The sequence below is a fragment of the Micrasema longulum genome, unplaced genomic scaffold, assembly GCF_059751315.1.
Source record: "Micrasema longulum isolate JH-2025_06_02 unplaced genomic scaffold, ASM5975131v1 h1tg001219l, whole genome shotgun sequence".
NCBI lineage: Eukaryota > Metazoa > Arthropoda > Insecta > Trichoptera > Brachycentridae > Micrasema > Micrasema longulum.
In genome coordinates, this window is record NW_028278406.1 from 154,802 (window position 1) to 173,799 (window position 18,998).

At 32.6% G+C, this 18,998-nt stretch overlaps 2 protein-coding genes across 8 annotated transcripts; one reads left to right on the plus strand and one right to left on the minus strand.

Moving 5' to 3' along the window:
- The first annotated feature begins 246 nt into the window (after positions 1 to 246).
- LOC148276414 (zinc finger and BTB domain-containing protein 24-like) lies at positions 247 to 11,191 on the plus strand. Of its 4 annotated transcripts, XM_088234295.1 has the most exons (4): positions 258 to 1,311; positions 1,829 to 1,882; positions 7,901 to 8,229; positions 10,933 to 11,191. In XM_088234295.1, exons 1-4 carry the CDS (start codon positions 570 to 572, stop codon positions 11,059 to 11,061), a joined length of 1,254 nt encoding a protein of 417 aa, XP_088090421.1. In that variant the 5' UTR covers positions 258 to 569; the 3' UTR covers positions 11,062 to 11,191. The 4 variants fall into 4 exon arrangements, with proteins under 4 accessions (XP_088090424.1, XP_088090422.1, XP_088090423.1 ...); XM_088234298.1 differs by lacking the exons at positions 7,901 to 8,229; positions 10,933 to 11,191 and adding an exon at positions 4,184 to 4,549 and having other exon boundaries at positions 247 to 1,311; XM_088234296.1 differs by lacking the exons at positions 7,901 to 8,229; positions 10,933 to 11,191 and adding an exon at positions 3,855 to 4,104 and having other exon boundaries at positions 247 to 1,311.
- Positions 8,249 to 18,546, minus strand: LOC148276415 (uncharacterized). 4 transcript variants are annotated; one of them, XR_015823739.1, is made up of 6 exons: positions 18,397 to 18,546; positions 16,078 to 16,273; positions 15,831 to 15,990; positions 14,142 to 14,254; positions 9,312 to 9,521; positions 8,249 to 8,712 (listed from the first exon to the last, which is right to left on the minus strand). XR_015823739.1 is itself a non-coding variant. In XM_088234294.1 (5 exons), exons 2-5 carry the CDS (start codon positions 16,177 to 16,179, stop codon positions 9,384 to 9,386), a joined length of 513 nt encoding a protein of 170 aa, XP_088090420.1. In that variant the 5' UTR covers positions 16,180 to 16,273; positions 18,397 to 18,546; the 3' UTR covers positions 8,249 to 9,383. The 4 variants fall into 4 exon arrangements, 2 of the variants coding, with proteins under 2 accessions (XP_088090420.1, XP_088090419.1); XR_015823738.1 differs by having other exon boundaries at positions 16,428 to 18,546; XM_088234294.1 differs by having other exon boundaries at positions 8,249 to 9,521.
- Between the last annotated feature and the right edge of the window lie 452 nt (positions 18,547 to 18,998).

Here is an 18,998-nt window from a genome sequence, read left to right on the forward strand (position 1 = left end):
CGCGGTAGTCGAATGCGTTCGGCGTAAAGCTCGCCTATTGGTCTTTTTGCATTCGAATGAATTTTACGCATACCTATTGGTCTATTTGCATTCGAACGAATTCTTTAGTTTGGAAATGACTAATTCATTCATTGGGCACAGTTAATAATTAATTCGAATGAATTACTGCATTCGGGCTTTCATTCGACTGAACTTAGTAATTTAATGCATTCGACTACTTCCATCGCTAATATATACTAAATAACCAGAGATAATGTATAACTATGTATATAACTATATAATATATAATCTTTGACATGGAGTTCCGTTTTTATGACGATCTCGGTTGCAAAATCATTTGATATAATAATTTTTTTTTCATGTTAATTTATCAACAGTTTATAATTTATTTTGTCGTGAACTCGTGCTATAAATGGTAGTTTATATCGTCTTCTAAATTTCTTCTAAACCTGTGGCCATTTGTTGTGTAATTAAACAAATAAAAATAGTAAAATTCCAAGTAAAATATGTTTATACAATAATTATTCAAATGTACTACGTTTTATTACTTTGAAAGACAAAATAACAATATGTCCCGGCAACAGTTTTCTCTTAGGTGGAACAACTACTTAAGACATGTTACCAATGCTTTTGATTCCTTGAGAAGCCAGGAAGATTTAGTCGATGTCACTTTATCATGTGAAGGGAAAAAAATTAAAGCCCATAAAATGCTACTATCCGCCTGTAGTTCTTATTTCAAAGACATATTCAAAGAAAATCCATGTCAGCATCCAGTTATAATATTTAGAAATGTTCGGTATGATGACCTTTGGGCTATAATCAATTTTATGTACCATGGAGAAGTCAACATACTTCAGGAACAACTTGCGTCATTTTTAACAACTGCGGAATTATTAGAAGTTCAAGGCTTAACTGATGGGACAGATGAAAAAGATAATGAAGGAAATAATGAATTAGAGGTGATAAGAAATCAGGTGGCTTCAGAAGAATTTGTTGCGTCTGATCCTCCATTCCACGCTAAGAAAAGAAAACTTTCATTTAAAAAACACGTTGAATTGGATTCCGACATTACTGCAGAGGTTCCTGAAATTGACATTATATCGATAAATACTGTGGCTTCTGGTAATAATTTAAAACTGGAATCCATTGAACATTTAGACGACACTAACATTGGCACCTTAGGCAGTAACGCTCCCAGTACTTCAGTAGTTACATTCCCAGAGGCTATTGAAATATGTGATTCAGAGGTTTTTGAGAATCCAAACCTTTTACACGAACTCAAACCTTCGGATGGCAATAACACAAACAGCGGTAATTTTTCTTACAATTCATTTGTTAATAACTTATAATGAGGTGCGAATAAGGAAAAGTTTATATTAATGGCCTTTGAGTGCATATATGCATATAAAGAAATTTACAATTAATAGTTAACCAAATTGGCCGTACATCATGTACTATAAATTCTTACCTTTATCCCCCCCCCCCCCCAACCTAATGGAGAACTATATTTATTTGTTAGTCATCTCAAACATTTATGTGAATAATTATTCAACTCGCATGGTAGCATACATTCTAACCATAACACACCACAGCGCAAATAACTTTCATAACTTTATTGAAATGTGATGATGATGCTCAAAATAACATTTATTGTAAAATATCATCAATCTACCTATGAAATACATATAATATTGTAAAAGTACCAACCTGTATCGAAAAAAATGTTTGTTTTAAATATTAGTGAACTTATTGATTTGTTACTAAAATAAAACAATTTTATTTGTTACTTGGTAATACTTAATTTCGTTTTTTATATTTTTTTTTATAGATGCAACACAAGATATTATGGTAGCAGAATCCGCACTTAAAGATTCGACACAAGGTATGCATAACAAATCATATATATTTTTTCAAATAATTCAGTACGATAACCACCTTGTTATTAATTAACTATATAATATATTTAATGGGACAGATTTTGTTGATGAAATAATAAACCAAAAAATATTTCAGAAGACAAACATGACATACACCTATAATTTAATATTTTGTCCTCTCAAATGTTCAAAACCAACTGTGTCTTGGTGTTGCTAATTGGTGCCGAGTGCACTCAAATTAGAAAAAAGTTAGAAAACTTGCGGATCATATAACAGAAAAAATATTGATAAATGCACACAAAAAAAAATATATATTTTTATTTGCACGAAATAACAAGAATTTTTCGCTGGTTAGACATAGCATAATTACATCCCTCAATTTTAAACTGTGCCATTGCAACTGTATTATTTTTACAAACCTTAACCTCTGACACGCACAAAACATAACGCCATTTTCTTGTAGGGGTAGGCAAAAAGGATAGAACGTCATATTACCCTATCTTTCCACACTGACCTCGCTTTCTCTACGTTCATAGATCTTCTCATGCACGGGTGCCGATTACTTAGAATTATGACATGTCCAACTTCAAGTATCTATTGGATTTGGTCATGCCATGTCTTTCTCAATCTCCCTTTTTTATGCATCCATCAACATTCGCATCGTAAATCTTTCTAACGTTATTTCGCTATACATGTACAAATCAATGCAGAACTTCTTTCTTGATTACCATCCGTAAATTATTTCCTTAATTAACATTAGAATTGTCCTCAGAGTAATAATTCATTCCCGCTTATAGTCGCCCATACGGACAAAAACTATTATATGGTTATCAATCTTGAAGTTAGCCATAGGTACTCCGGATGAGAATTGCAAGGGCAAACCAAAAATTTGGAACGCTATTATTGATCTATGCAAAGAGCAAAAGGGCATCTCAGTAAGCGGGAGCGAATTATTACTCTGAGGAATGGTCCCTTAAAAGCGGCCCGCGGCCTCCGTGGTGTAGTGGTCAAGACGCTTGATTCACACATGAAAGGTTCCGGGTTCGATTCCTGGTTAGAACACAAAAAAATAAAATGTGATTTTTCTCAAGCCTGGGTGTTCTGTGATGTAATTCACCACTGTAATTGGGCCTCCTGGCCTGTTGTGGTGCAAAAATAAAAAAATAAATAAAATAAAAAAGCAACTGATCTAAAATTGTAGATCAAATAGCATCTTTTCCATTTATTTTTTTAATTTGAAATTAAAAAAAATTTAATTGGAAATTTGTGTATGTATTTTATTTTCATATGTATTGCTTTTTAAAAATCAGAATTAGGATCAAATCCCATCAAAATAACTTCAATATTTAAAAAAATATGTTATGGTTTTACGATTTACCTAAAAATGTAGATGTAGAATAAAAATAACTACTGGATTATGGAAGTGCGGGGTTCAAACGCTGGACTGCAATTTGGTTTAAAAAAGAGTTTAATACAATATTCTACCAATCAATTGACAGAATGAAAAATCTGTGGCAAACAGGACAAGAGTTACATTATCAATCTTTGATTTTCATGTATTTCCAGTAATAACCTTAATAACTTAGCAGTTAATTGCCAAAAATTATAAATGAAACCCATCTAAGTTATACAAATCAGAAAAATGTTAATAAATAATGTTTGGCTGTGCACGTTTGATGTTATAGTTAATTTTAGTGTATATTATAATATTAAATTGATGCTTTGATGATACATGTACAGTGAGGAAGTTCAGTGCTCTGGGAAATTGGATATAAAAAATATTAAATCATTAAATTGTACAGTGAAATTTCGAAATTACAAAACTGAAAAAAATCATAGTGCTGTAATACGATACATTAAATATATATATATATATTTGGCTTAGTTTGATTGTCTAATAACAAATAAAAAGCACTGAACTTCCTCATTCAACCATATTGCTAAGTAAACAATGTGTTTTTTTTTTTAAACTCGCAGGTGTTAATGTGTTACCAATAATTAATAAAATAAATGTTGATAATTATTTGGATCAGCATTTAGACGAAGTGAAGCCATATACTTGTAATAAGTGCAGCAAATCGTTCAGACATCCCCTCAGCCTAAAGCAACATAATAAAATACATATTGGAGCAACAAAATGCAAGCTGTGTTCAAAAATACTAAGCAGAGTTCACGATCTTAAAATTCATCAAAACCTTGTTCATGGAATAAACATTTCATAATATTATCTTTTTTGGTTTCCTTTCATTCCACTGTACTTTTTATTCCGCAAATAAAAGGGTTGAAAGTACGTTCCTGATTTACAGATGGAGATCTCGTAAAATTCCGTTGCCACGTTTGCTGGAAGGGCTTCAAGCACCCTACTTCTCTAACTCTTCACAAGGATTCGCACACTGGAAAAACTCAATGCCCTGTTTGCCACCGATCTTTTTCTCGATCTTATGATATGCGCAGTCATCTGATGAAAATACATCAAGACCAACCGCCTGTAGATGTTAGGCCTAAAGTATCAAAACCATCACTAGGCAACAATGCCTAAGACAAATCTTTCAATTGTGATAAATATATTATATTTTGTATTGTGATATAAAGTGCCTAAAATTACTCCAATAATTTAATGTGTATATTTTTTGTACTACAAATATATTTATATTTATGGACTTTCTACAAAACATTGATTTGCAACTTCTTACAATTCCCTAATCACATTTTTCCAATCTTTCGGTGAAAATTATTTAAAAATGGAAATAATACATGCTGTATTGGAAGAATACATGAAGAATTTGTATATCTGGGTAGTATGTTTACTAGAGATGGAAATATGGACAAGGATATTGAAAGGAGGGTTAGTGCCGGTAACAGAGTTAATGGTGCCTTAAAGTCTGTCGTAGCAAATAAGTGTCTATCGCAAGAGGCTAAATTAGCAGTTCATAATGGAGTTCTGGTACCAACCCTAATGTATGGAAGCGAAGCATGGAGTTGGAAAAAAAGGGACGAAAGTAGACTAAATGCTGTTGAAATGCGATCCCTCAGGCGAATGTGCGGAAAAACAATGTATGATAGGTGCCCTAATGTCGAAATTAGAGCAGAATGCAAGGCTGAGTTAAGCATTATCGACAAAATTAAGAAAGGTCTTTTGCGATGGTTCGGTCATGTTGAGCGGATGAATGATGAAAGAACGGCTAAAAAGATTTATGATGCGAATGTGTCTAGTTGTAGAAGTCGAGGAAGGCCGAGAAAGACATGGCATGATCAAGTACACCAAATTCTTGAAAGTGGTCATGTGAAAAGTCGGAATAATCGACGTGCGTGCATGAGAAGATGTATGAATGTGAAGGAAGCAAAGGAAGTGTGCCAGGACAGAGTGGTGTGGCGTTCTATCCTCTCTGCCTACCCCTCCGGGGAAATGGCGTGATGGTTAGTTAGTTAGTTAGTATTGAAAGAGTTACTGTACTTAAATAGTACAAGTATTTTTTATTATTTTGAAACCTAGAAAGTCTATTTATATGGCCTACAAAATACATATTGATGGTAAAAAGGCTCAGTGACTGATGCGCCACTATAGCCCAAATTAAGTTATATGTACACCATTTTTCTCAGAATTTTGACCCCTTAACCGAGGAATTTCACAGAATGTGCATGTACAGCTAGTAATTATTTCTATGGGATTATGAGTTTTTTCATCACGCCCACTGTAATAATCGCATGATGTGTAATTAATAAGAACATTGTTCATTACACATAATATTCTAGTCTTGGCCGAATATTTTATCATACTTGGTTAAGGGGTTAAGCTGCATTGTAAGAGTTGACCCATGGATATCAGATGTAAATTTTTGTGTTAACATCAAAAACCTTGTATGCCGTTTATATCACACAAAATTGGACTTATTTTTGCCAATTAAATCCATGGTTATTAAAATACACTTTCGTCCATATATTTTAGTTCAGAGATAATAAAAAAAAACTGTATCCCATCCGATATGTGAGAATTTTTTGTACTGCCTTTTATAACTATTATGAAACACAGCTGGCGGCCATTGAAACTTCAATTTAGTTTTATAATTTCATATTTAAAAACTGTTGTGAAATTAAGTGGTTTTAAAAATCAACCATAGAAGTAATTTTTTTATTGGTTAAAATGGTATCATTAGTTATTTTATTTTATAACAACTCTATTTCTGGTAAATTCCCATAATCATTAATCACCCAATTTATTATTATATAAACTTGATTAAGTTTTTAATATCTTTTTTATTTATTTATGTTTATCGGTACTTGTCCCAGTAGACATTAAAAGTGGAATCTTCCCAGTTCTTCAAAAAATGTGTGATAAATTGATCCTATAAACGGAGGAGTGACAACTGCTCTTGGAGAAAGTGGACAATACTCAAACTCTATATTTGAACTAACAGAAAAATTAACTTTCTGTTCCCGTGGAGTGGCTCAACTCATTGTCTTTATAGAGTTAACGTTTTTCTTATAAATATCAGGCCACCATGAACTTTTATCTATCATGTTTTCTGAAGTGACCATCCTAACTGTAAAATATCTCTTCACAGAACATTTTACTATCATTTCTACATTCTTGTGGATGATAAACCCTGTCAGCTTTTTTTGCAGTTCTTTTGATCAAACCAAAATTTTGGTCACATGGGAGAAAAGAATGGCTACATACTGGAAAGTATGAAAAGTTTCCTTACTATTGAATGGTTTTTATTTTAGCCTACACATCCATCCAAATACAGTTCCTCTACAGTTTTAATGCACAATCTCGTTTATGTAATCCTAAATAAAAGAGCAAACCTAATTGGCCCCATTATTAGCAATTTCTCCGTGATAATCATAAGACAGAATCATCACAATAATTATTATCATTTAGGTTTACATTAAAAGATTTTGGTATTTTTCCCGCATAGTTTTGCATAACACGTCCGGTCTAAACTACGTACATTGTTTTGAAAATTATTTCAAATAAATAGTTATGCCCAGTTTTCATTTTGAAAATACTTTAACTGACTCAATGTATTCAACATGTATATTATATCTTTAAAAAAAAAAAATACAATATCCATGACAAACTCGTATTAGCACGCAAATATTAAAAAAAATAATCTGTTCAATGGTGAAAACAGTGTGCAAAGTGATCCTTTAAACCATCTGAGAACAGTTTTCAAGCCTTAAAAATGCCTAGACTTCCATTTTCACTTCTTGAAAAATCTCAAATGTTCTAGTGTAGAAAACAGCATTTTACATAAATATTTTTTTACAAACCATATTTTCTTTTTTATCGGGAATCCAACTATCCATAATATATCACATTGACTTATCTCCTGCGGTTGATGCACCATATGTGATTCCACAATTCTTATTATACACCTCACAATGTGTGATTTGCCGATACCCAAATTGTAATCTTCGATTTCTCAGAGGACAATAATGTAATTGAAACAGATTTTGACATAAAACATAACCCTTCAAGCTAATATTTACAACTTACTGTTCTATATATTTTTCTACAGTATTATACATAAGAGGTAAAACAGAGTATTAAAAAAATAAGGATAATTACATGGAAATGAAATACATATTAACAGTAAAAATAGTAAATAATAGACATTTTTAATATTTTTGTGCAACATAAAGAGAAAAGAAAATATTATGTAAAAGATTCTAAGGTATTTTTTTTTTATAGTAATTAAAAAAGGAAATAAAAAATATAAAAATAGGGGAACAAAATATATCATAGAAAAAAAAGAGTTCATATCTTTAGTTTGAATCCAGGATAGTGCGTGATTTTTAAAAGAAGGAAAATTTTGAAAGTTTGGGATCAATGAAATATTGTCAGTAAAAAAGGAATTAAAATTTTTTGGGCTTATAAAATATTCATGTCTCTGTGCTAGCCTCGTTTTACAATGTGGTATTTCTAACACACGATTCCTTCTTTGACTTGGTAAAAAAGCATATGACCATATTTTTATACATTTTTGTTTCAATAACTTGTTTTCTTTTATTTTACATAGGTCTTCTGGACTGGAACAAACTTCTGTATACCCAAAATGAAATATCAACCAATTTAGTCACATTAAGCGCAACCACAAGTCCCGTTAAAGAAATGATAACATTACAATGTGACCGAAAGGTGGTTGCTCTGAATTCTGACAAACTTGTTAAAATATTCAGTTGCAATATTTGTGAAAAGGTATTTTCGCATCCAAATTCTTTAGCTCACCACAGGAAATTTCACAACGGACAAATTCAATGCACTGTTTGTGAGAAATCATACACAAGAGCGTATGACTTGAAACGACACATAAGAACTTCACATATGCAAGGAGAATTAAAAAAAAAAGTAAATAAAACAAATTACATAAACTGAATGTTGTTTAATAAATTTAATTATTTTTTTTCATCATGTTGTCAAACAAATATATTAAAATCTCCTTGGTGTCCATGATAGTTTGTAATTCTCATCTTCTTTCAGAATAATAATTGTTATCTTGAGATATCCCTGATGTACATCATTTTTATATTCCAATAAAATCCATTTTATATTTATGTCTGGTGTGTATTCTTGTTATTTAACTTCTTGATTTTTGGAAATAGCAAACTTTTGGGCTTTTATGAAGGTCTTGATAATTTTTAGTCCATTGTGAATTCAATAAACGCCAACATATATATGTATGTCATGCACTGGTTTTGCAGTCTGTTGGAAGTTGTCAGTATAATTATATTTCAGCGTACGAAGCCAACTGAAGGTAATATTGGCGCTCATTTCCTGCTGGATACCCCTTTACCAATATGGCTGCACTTTCTCTCCTAGGCCAACCAAGGCCTGATGAAATAGGCAATCATTATTTTAGGAAAGCACAAACATTACAAATCAATGTTTCATAAACCTGTTTAGATTTTTTTCTGAATTGAGTGAAATTGAAATGAAAATGACAATCCTAGATTTAGTCTGAAATCTATCAAAGGTTTACTAAATCGAGTTATATGTAAATATATATATATAATACGCTATTTAGACAGTTACTGGCACGTGATTGCCAAGAAAGTAATAAAAATATAGTTTTCCTGTAAACAACATATAGATACAAAGTAAACCTCATATGTGACAATGTCAGGGTCACAAATGAGTGTAAACATACAATATAATTTGCTGATTATAAACAATACAAAGATTAGAATCAATATTATTGTACAAAAATGAAATCATATTTGGATCTCACAGATTATGAGATCTCGTAAACAATTATTTAATTACTACTGCAAAGCAGAAAATAAACTAAGAATGTTGGTATACTTCACAAATAATCTTAAGCAACCCATGAGAATTCGGAATGTAAAATAAGAATTTGTATTGCATTAGAATGTTAGTTTAAAAAAATGGCTATATTTGGGATTATAAAAAAGGGATGTCAAGAAACCGACCATAGTGAGCTTAACTCGTCTATGAAAGGTCGCTCAAGGGAGGCACACTCCCCTCCGTGCTGGAAGTGACACTCAGCGGTGGCGATGAGAGGGAGGGTGGTGGGAAGGGTTGACTCGGGATTTCCGTTCCTCAGTGACCCTCCTCAGTTCCTCGAGTCGTCTTTCATGTTCCGCCATGTGCTTTCTACGTTGCTCTTCTTTTACCAAAATCTAAAATTATATTATTCTTAAATATGGAATATTAATTAACTTTGAATACAGCGCACAATATTATTAGATATTGTCCCCGTTCAGGCAAAAGTTCCTAACCCTGAAAAAATCCGTTTTGAGTGGAGTATGCCATTCGAAGTGCAAATTATGTTCGTTAAGAGGTAAACGTCATCAAGGGAACTTAGAAAAAAGCATTAATCCGAACTTTTCACTGTGTGACTTTCAATAAAATCTCAACAAAAAAATCATTAAAGGCAGATAGACCTTATTGACAGTTAAAAAAGAAAACCTTGTAATAAATAAACAAGTTAAAGTAGCGACCCGACCCACAGACGGTGAGTTTGGCTGATTTGTTATTTGAAAACGAAACTAAAGAGTAATAGTTACTTTAGCTTGTCACAATGTGATAGTTTTGGTCAAAAAAATTAAGCAAAACTCACTTGAGTGAATTCTTTGTTTGTAAATGCAGCTTAACGATAACAAATTGAACAAGAAAAAGTCGCTATCCATAGAGTTCTGATTGACAATTATTTTTCACTAATGCTCTTTTTTGTTAATGATGGTAATTGTTGTGACGTTACTACACATTTTGCTTAATTTGCACTGAACTTTGTGTTTTCGCGTAACATATTTGCTTCAATTGTAGCGTATTTTAGGATTAATTATCGTTATATCACTAGATTTCATAATGCATTGCAAGATTTGTAATATAGAATTGTAGAACACATGTTCCATTGTCAAATGCCACAGTGCATTGTGAAATACCACAGTGCATCAAGTGATGTTGAGATTGTGTACCAGTAAGTGTTTGTCGATTACGCACCCTTTTATTCTCAATTTCCTATTTTAATTACATAAAACATTTAAACTGAATTGCATATTCATCGCAGTGGACAGTAATTTGCCTACCATAATAATTATTTGGAGGTTTAGAAACTCTCCCTGTATTTCAGAATGCTTCCAACGGTTTTGTTGAAGAGGGAAACAAAATAAGCTTTCAACGACACAATTTAAATATAATGAATGCTGATGAATTTTTATGGTAACTCTATTCCTATGGTAAATTTGTTTACAAAGATTTTTTACAAAGATTTTTACATGAATTAGAAAATAATAAAGGTTGTATGACTAAGGACAACAAGTAAAAATCACTCTGCACACCTAAAATCTATATTTTATTATTTATATTTCACGCATGATTCTGTTTCTCGTAAAGATGTATCAAATTAAAGTCCCTCCATTATGAAAGTTGATTATAATTTATTGTGAGGCCTAGTTGATGTCCCAGACAATATTGATGGAGAAACAGAAGGTAGTAAAACTAGGTTATTTTGAAATTTTAATACATTAATAAGAAAATCTATTTTAAAACAACTAGACCCCTTGAGTTGAATTGAATTTTTATTTTCAGAATGCTGGCAACAAACTAACAAAAGAAGTTTGTGATGCAAGTCAGCTTGGACTCGCAATGTTACAAAGGAGTATCGGAATTCTGGAAAAGCCTATAAGACTAAGGGCATTTTTTCCAAAACTATACTAAATGCCTGAAGTGTTACACAAAGTTTACCAAAGAGCAATGAGCTCTCATATGCTTTGAATACTGGGGTCTTGGTAGAGACTATTATTTTCAAAAGGATTTTATTCTTAAGAACACAAAATTCTTTCAAATTAAATTCAGGACTGTAAAACCTGAAGAAACATTCAAATGTAAAGTAATATTATTTTTTCAAAGATGGTAATTAAGAAAGGGTTTGCCAAAACTTTAAAAAATATGTATGAGTAATGGTACCGTTAATAAAGCTTACCTAATACATCAAATGTATAACTCTCCAGATTAGGGGGAGAACGTTCATGGCAACAAGATGTCTATTAACATTGTTAACCAATCGAAACACATTGAAAAATTTCCCGTTATGAAATCGCATTATGTGAGGAAATCATTAAACCGGAAATAAAGAATGTAACTCCAACTATCACTTCTTTCAAAATAGTATTTGGATTATGCCTTCTTCAGGCCAAGGCCAATGTGCTATGTGCACGAAATACAATGCTATAAAGGCATTGAAAAAAAAAAGAATTGGAAACCTGTACATAAAAACAAAGAGAGAAGCCATCAACAATAAATCTACGGACATGGAAAGGGCAACTCGGAGAAAACACTTTTGCAACTATGACCTTTGAATTAACTAAGTATTTTACAAATTCTAAGTAGTGATGTATCGCCTCTATGTTAAAGCAGGAAACTCTGTTGCTATAATTTAACAGTATATGAAGCACCGAATAATACTTTCTATTATACTTGGCATGAAGCAAATGGCAAGTGTGGCAGCACACAAACTGGTATGTTTGTATGATTATCTTACAAACTTGCCAAGCATTGTAAAAGAAGTATCGATTTTTAGTGATATCTGCGGGGGCCAAAACAGTAATCAGAATATTTTGGGTCTTTTGAAGTATGTATGTGGTGCAGAAATAAAATATTGAAGTTTTGGGAGTAAAAATATTTACAATCTGGTAATTCTATGATAGAATGTGATAGCATGCATAGTGCTATCGAGAAACAAAAAAGATTCATGAGTGTATACACAATGCATGATTAGATGAACATTTATTCAGCCCATTCAAATAGAAATAAGAAAACTGCCTCGCCATCTGCTGTGAAAGTGCATGTCCATATTAACAGCCCTAATGCAGTAGAAGGCGTGATTTGATGGCCATAGTGCGTCGCAAGATGTTCCAGCGACTAGGCATTTATCCAGGGGTTGTGGTGAGTATTTGTCATTATTATTAGACAGTCCGCTACTGCACTGGCAGATGTTGAAAAAACGACATGGAGTGCTTGAAATAAACAAAAATAGATAAATAAATGGTGAATTCATCACTTTATTATGAGAAACCAAAGAATATAAAATATCTAGTATAATAATAGTTAATATTTTACTCTAGTATTTCCTTATTATCATGCAATTTAAATGCTGGGAATGTTTGCTCTGCGATAATGCCGTTTTTGGCTGTACCACTCTCATAAGTTTTTCTGTATTCATTTTATTTGTAGACAATTTTGTTCGAGTTGCGCAAACGCCAGACGAAGACTGAGCATTTTCGCTAGCTAGCTAGGCCTATCAGTGTGGCTGGAACGAGTGGATAGAAACGTTTGATAATATCGCCCGCTATTAAGCCTAGAACAGTCACTTATTGCCTAGGCATAACTTCATACCAGGATTACAAGTGAGGCCCCCCAGTGACACTGTGTGAAAAAGGTGTAATACAACAAAAATTCCAGCACTGGTATCAATCTCTGCCAAGCTCAACAAGCGTTGTTAATAGAAACCCAGAACCCGGTATGGGAAGTAAATCAGAGGAGTAGTTATGGTAATGAGTGTATTTTGAAGGACCAAATAATTGATTTATACTTTATGTTATGTTTCTCAACTTAAGGGAGCTTTTTATAACTTTTAAAAACAGTATTTTGTTTGTGTTTAGGTATTTGTATAGTAAAACATGAAAAAATAAACATAAAAAAAAAACTGAAATGAAATAGGTTTCCACATCATTATAATAAAGAAATATCACATACTACGAATACCAATAAAAATATATGAAATTAGTTTAGAAAAATTAATTGCATTTTCAAAATCAATATGGATATTGTGAAGAAATGTTTTCATGCATAACTTTTAAAATCAAATTGTTAAAAAATATGTCTACAAAAACGCGACACTAATATTTTTTGTGCTACTAATAAGTACAAAATATATTTTTTTAATTTTTACATTTACATTTTTTTTGCACCACAACCGGCCAGGAGGCCTAATTACAGTGGTGAATTACATCACAGAGCACCCAGGCTTGAGAAAAATCACATTTTAATTTTTGTGTTCTCACCGGGAATCGAACCCGGAACCTTCCGTGCGTGAGTCAAGCGTCTTGACCACTACACCATGGAGGTCGCCATATAGTATTTCATAGACCCTTATTGATTTAAAATTGTAACAAAAAAAATATTCCCTAATTTTCTATATTTCTTACCTCATTATTACAATTTATTATTTCTGACATTTTTCTTTTTTAGATAATTGTTTTATAAAACATAAAAAAATAAACATGTAAAAAAATATTTATTTGCATACATAAGTTTATTGTACATTATTTGAGACATAAGTCCCAACTCCATGGAACTAAAAGTCCTGTGTTGAGATGGGACTAGCAATTAGTTGACACGACACATGAGTATATCACCACAAATATAGGGTCAGAAACATTAAAAAAAACATATATATGGCACATCAATATGGTAAACAGTAAACTCAAACATTCAGAAAATTATAATTATTTCTAATATTTTCTTCCTTTCAATAACTTTTTTCGCTTGCATTGTCCAGATTATAAACAAGCAAGTCATTTAACCAAATTTTACCCATCTTGCCTCATTTAAAACCTTATTAAAAAGTCATGAAGGAATTACGTTGGGTACATTAAACCTCCAAATACAAAAATCGGATTTTTCATTGGTGTCCAAACTTTTAAATTGGGATTTCTCATTATTGAGTTTTTTGGGTTAGTGACTTTTGCTTGAACAGTGACGATATATTAAAAACAACAATATGAAAATACACTTACAGTCTCAGCATTCAAGGGAAGCCAATAAATGCAAGGAGTAGCTTTTGTTTTTTTAAATAAATCATCCAAAAGCTTCGATGGAGCTTCTTCTTCTTTCTTTTTAAATTTGCGTGCTGTAAAAAAAAATTTACCACTTTTGAAAACAGTCTTGTTTTTAAATTCAATATTATTAATCCATGCATTTAAAATAGTTATGATTCTTTAAAACTTGAAACTTCATCATGCAGCTGGAATTAAAAAGAGGTTAATATTTTTAAGAAGATATGCGAAAAGAGGTGAGAAGAGGTAAGTGTCAACAAACTGGAATTTCAATAACTCAGCTAATGAAGTTTAAGTGGGTGTAATATTATTCTTATATTTTTGCAATAATTAGAGTTATCAACATTATATAATTATACTTTCAAACAGAGATCGTGCCGGCCCGTTTCCTGTATCTGTCGCGCACGCGAATAATGCAAAAAGTTAATTTTTTGTATGATTTCTTCCAATTTCTACCTGTACTCTTCCACCTGCTTATTCGGGGCGCATTGCTATCTCCATAATTTAACCCTGTTACACTAGAGTCTAGCAGCCGTCTGCTAATATCACGCAGGCGGCCATCTCCTCTTATCTTGCAGTTGCGAACAAGTACATTCTTATCGCCAATCAAGCCGCAAACTCGAATAAAGCGACATTGGAATGTACGAGAGTGCACATAAAAAAATATTTTTCCAAATGTTATTGAAATAATTTAACAACTAAACAAACGACTCTGATAATATATATCACAAATATGTGTTTAAAATTATTTATGCGCTGGCAATATCTGTTGACTGAATTTTTTTTTTAAAAGTATTTTTTATTTCTCATTAAGGTTACACAACTTTGTTTTACAAAATATACTTAAATATTATTTTTGAATAAAATTACATATTTCTCCTTTTTGTTATCAATAAAAAAATACGTAAAAAAAAAACCATCATCAAAGGGTACATTGTTTAAATTCTCTCCTTCATTTAATACTTGAAACATATTTCTTTTTGTAATATAATCCTTCAAGAGCGCTTTACAAATACATGCATACTGATTCTAATTTATATTATGGATAACTTATAAAGCGCATCCGAGATTCTAATTAACCGAGGCCTGAAAAGCCAATCAACTGAGTCCCGTGGGGTCGATCGAATAAGGCCAAGAGGACAGATTCATCAAGACCCAAAGGGGCGAATTTATTAGCATGTTACAGTCGCCAACAGGCGAATGTTAATATTTTAAATTACAGAATTTTTACAATTCAATTTTAATTGCTTAGTAACTTTTTGCATAGATATTTTATATATTTGTTTAATTTGTGTGCTTTTGCTATTTTGAGTGACAGATTACTATTTATTACCTGAACCTGATAAAAATTGTGAGGCCTAAAGGGGCGATTTTTATTTTTTATTAGGTGCCTAAGATCCTAAACAACTACGGCCTAGCATGTAACAGTCAGCGAAAGCCGACTGTTGCCTTCTAGTTATAAATAATTTGTCTAGCAGTTCATAGCATGTGTTTTTCCGACTTGGACATCTTAAAGTGAAATATATTTTACTACTAAAGTAAGAATTTGAAATGACAACTGCAATTCTGTGTGACCATCTATCATCGTCTTAAGATGGTCCAACTGAAAAAACAAGTACATATAATAATCTGTCAGAATGCAATTCGTACCTGGTGAGGGGCTCTTACTCCTCCTCTTTCTCCTCTCACCATCCAAAGGATGAACTCCACCCCGAACCGGCCTCTCGGGACGTTCATCTCTGCCTTCTCCCTTTCCCATATCCCACTCGCGTACAACAGTCCTCTTCTCAAACATTTTGCTGTCATTTTCCTTCAAAATAAAAATATTGACAACCATAATTAAAAGAAGTCCCTATTTAAATTTAATAAAATATTTTTTTGATTACTTTTACCATACCTTTCCGCTGATTTTAATATCTCGGGAAATTATATCTTTGGACCATGGGTCTGAGTGCGTTATAAGTTTTTCATCTTCACCACTAGCAAGGGCATTCCTCATATCAGTTGCTGCTCCAAAGTCAACATTTAATGTTTTAGGATTAGAAACTGGCCAAGTAACTCCATGAAGTGCGTGTCTAGTTTCTATAGCTTCACTAAAAAACGAAAACACTTACATAGTTAAAATCTATACTAAAAACAAAATGAATATATAAACTATAGCTTCACTAAAAACAAAAACACTTACATAGTTAAAATCTATACTAAAAACAAAATGAAAATAATGTCGAGAAATCCCAAATAACTTACTCTTCGTTTTGATACTGTACGTAACATCTTGATTTGATTCTATCAATCCAAAAGCCATTCTCAACTATTCTACCAGTTCTTTGCAACAGATTTTTCAACAGCGGGAGAGTAAATGGCCTGACTAAGTTTGTTATATACAAAATACACGATGATTTATACTTGGGTGGACTCGGAGGTCTTTGCTCTTTAGGTATTTCTTCATTTACAATAGATATTTTTCTATGAGACAAATTACCTAAAATATCTTTCTCTTTTTTATCAAGAACATGGTATTTTCCATTGGCTTTTCTATCCTCTGAACTTTTCACTTCTAAAACTACTTCCTCGAGCTCTTTGGGTTTATCATCCATTAGAACGTCTTCGACACTGACCGGTTCTACGTGAGATATAAGATTCTTCAAGGAATCTGTAGAAATGCTTAGTGTCGATGACTTTGCGACCTTGGACGACCTAGAACCCCATTTTCTCTTTCGAATATTTGCTGTGGATATTGATTCCTGAGATATTTCTTGATTTTTAGGATTTTCAACTGTATTCTGTGAATTGGACATAACATTTTTTGTTAACTCGTTAATTGTGCTTGGAAGAAATACTTCTTTAGGATTATCACTAGACCTGACTGAGGAAATATTTAAACTTGCACATTTTTCAGCTGTCTCACTATTCACAACTATTTCAGTGGATTCTGTAATCACTTCAGTATTCGGGGCCTCAGTAGCTACATCCACATCCACGCATTTATTAGGCACATCATCAACTGTGGATACATCCTTTTCTACATCTATTGCTCCATCATTCTTAAAGTTGTCATCTTTTACAACTGCATTATCTGATATTTCACTTTTATCACTAGAGGTTGTATTATTCGTTAACTGTCGAGTTGTATCAGAAACTTCAGGTATAATGGGAGTAACCTTCTTTGGCGAACCTTCCATTCCATCTTTCGACATATCATTGGGTTCTAAGACAACCATTGATTCTTTAGTTTCTGGCATAATACTATTTCCTGCTTCTTCGTTCGAAGATGGCATTTTTATCAGGTGTTCATGAACCGTATGAACCGTAGAGCCAGAGTTGACATTTGAAGGCTCTTCATCTTTATTCTGTTCACATGATAAATCATTCGTTGGCTTTCCAACATTGAGATCTTCCTTTGTTTTCAATTCGATACCTTTGGTATGTTCTTGGGGAGACGATGCTTTGTGTTTATCTTCTGAGACAGAAATGGAAGAAATATTTTCCAGATTCACACTATCAACAAGTACAGAATCTGAGGGTTCTTCATCTGCATTAATGCTATCACTTTTCGTGGAAGCAGAATCTTTTGGCACGGTTTCTGTTTCCAATACCTCCGCCGATTGAGCGATAGAAACTACAGCGTCATTCAATGTAACAATATCTCTCTCGGCATTGTCACTAGAATAATTTCCTTCGGTATTAGAAGATTCCTTGGTAGATCCTTTTCGAGAACGATGACGATATTTTCGTTTTTCTTCCGAAGATTCTGATGAAAATTCTAGTTGTGACGTGCGATTTAATTTCTTTCTGCCCCGAGGAGATCGATCGGGTCTCTCTGGAGTCGACGATGGACGAGATAGGCAAATTTTCAATTTCTGTATTTCTCCAGTATCTCCCGAGCTTTCAGAAGCTTTAACGTGCCACACCTGCTCAGTGTCTTCATCCTCTGAAGGTACATTAGTCGTTGCTGGTACGATTAAAGGTGTCTCTTCGGGGGTAGATATTTCTATTTCCTGGGTATCTGGCACTTCCTCGGTAACAGAAACTCTTTCCGGAGAAGATGATGATGATTTCTTTCTCCTCCGAGATGGTCTACCCCGTTTGGGCTTTTCAACCTTAGTTTCTGGAGATTTGCCCTTATTTCTTTCACTTTTACGCCTCATCATTTAATTTCTAATTAAATTAATAACGGAGTAACAAAAAAACTGCGGGAATAAGAAATAATACTAACGCATAGAACCACAAAAACTTATATCTTTAGAAATATCTGTATGCAATCTAAAAAGTATTTCAGAGTAGTCTTATCGCATGCTATGTTATATTTTCCACCATATACCGAAAATGGACGCCGCACTCCACAGATTATGCGCTCAATCCGTTCAATCGCCCGCGATGTATTTAGTGTAGTGATGCGCATAACTGGTTATAGTAATCGAATTATATGATAATTTTTCACAAAATAATATCCAAATAAATCAGCTATCGCTACGTTATGAAATAATTCTAGTTAGAATAGGTCATCATCATATAGGAACAAAATCATGCTTTTTAAGATATATTGCGTATATATAAAACAAATAACCCCGCTGAAGCTCAAATATCATCACCAATAGTGCAATGAGCACTTGTTTTGATTTTTTAAATGTAAAATTCAGATGATTATCCATGCATGCTCTTCAGATTATTACTTATTAATTACATTTTTAACGTTATTCCCGACTTGTAAAAATACCCTATTGATTACTATTTGATTCATTCAATTACTAATCGTTCGATTAGTAAAAAATCATTCGCACATCTCTAGATTTTTATTTATATTGTAACACCTTGAGC

Excerpts from the sequence above, each read along its gene's own strand:
- LOC148276414 (XM_088234295.1), top strand. The coding sequence starts at position 570 with ATGTCCCGGCAACAGTTTTCTCTTAGGTGGAACAACTACTTAAGACAT. Across the intron at positions 1,312-1,828 it reads TGGCAATAACACAAACAGCG|ATGCAACACAAGATATTATG; the intron begins GTAATTTTTCTT and ends TTTTTTTTATAG. Across the intron at positions 8,230-10,932 it reads AAGGAGAATTAAAAAAAAAA|AATGCTGGCAACAAACTAAC; the intron begins GTAAATAAAACA and ends TTTTATTTTCAG.
- LOC148276415 (XM_088234293.1), bottom strand. The coding sequence starts at position 18,331 with ATGATGAGGCGTAAAAGTGAAAGAAATAAGGGCAAATCTCCAGAAACT. Across the intron at positions 14,255-15,830 it reads GAGTAAGAGCCCCTCACCAG|CACGCAAATTTAAAAAGAAA; the intron begins GTACGAATTGCA and ends TTTTTTTTACAG. Across the intron at positions 9,522-14,141 it reads TTCCCTTGAATGCTGAGACT|ATTTTGGTAAAAGAAGAGCA; the intron begins GTAAGTGTATTT and ends ATATAATTTTAG.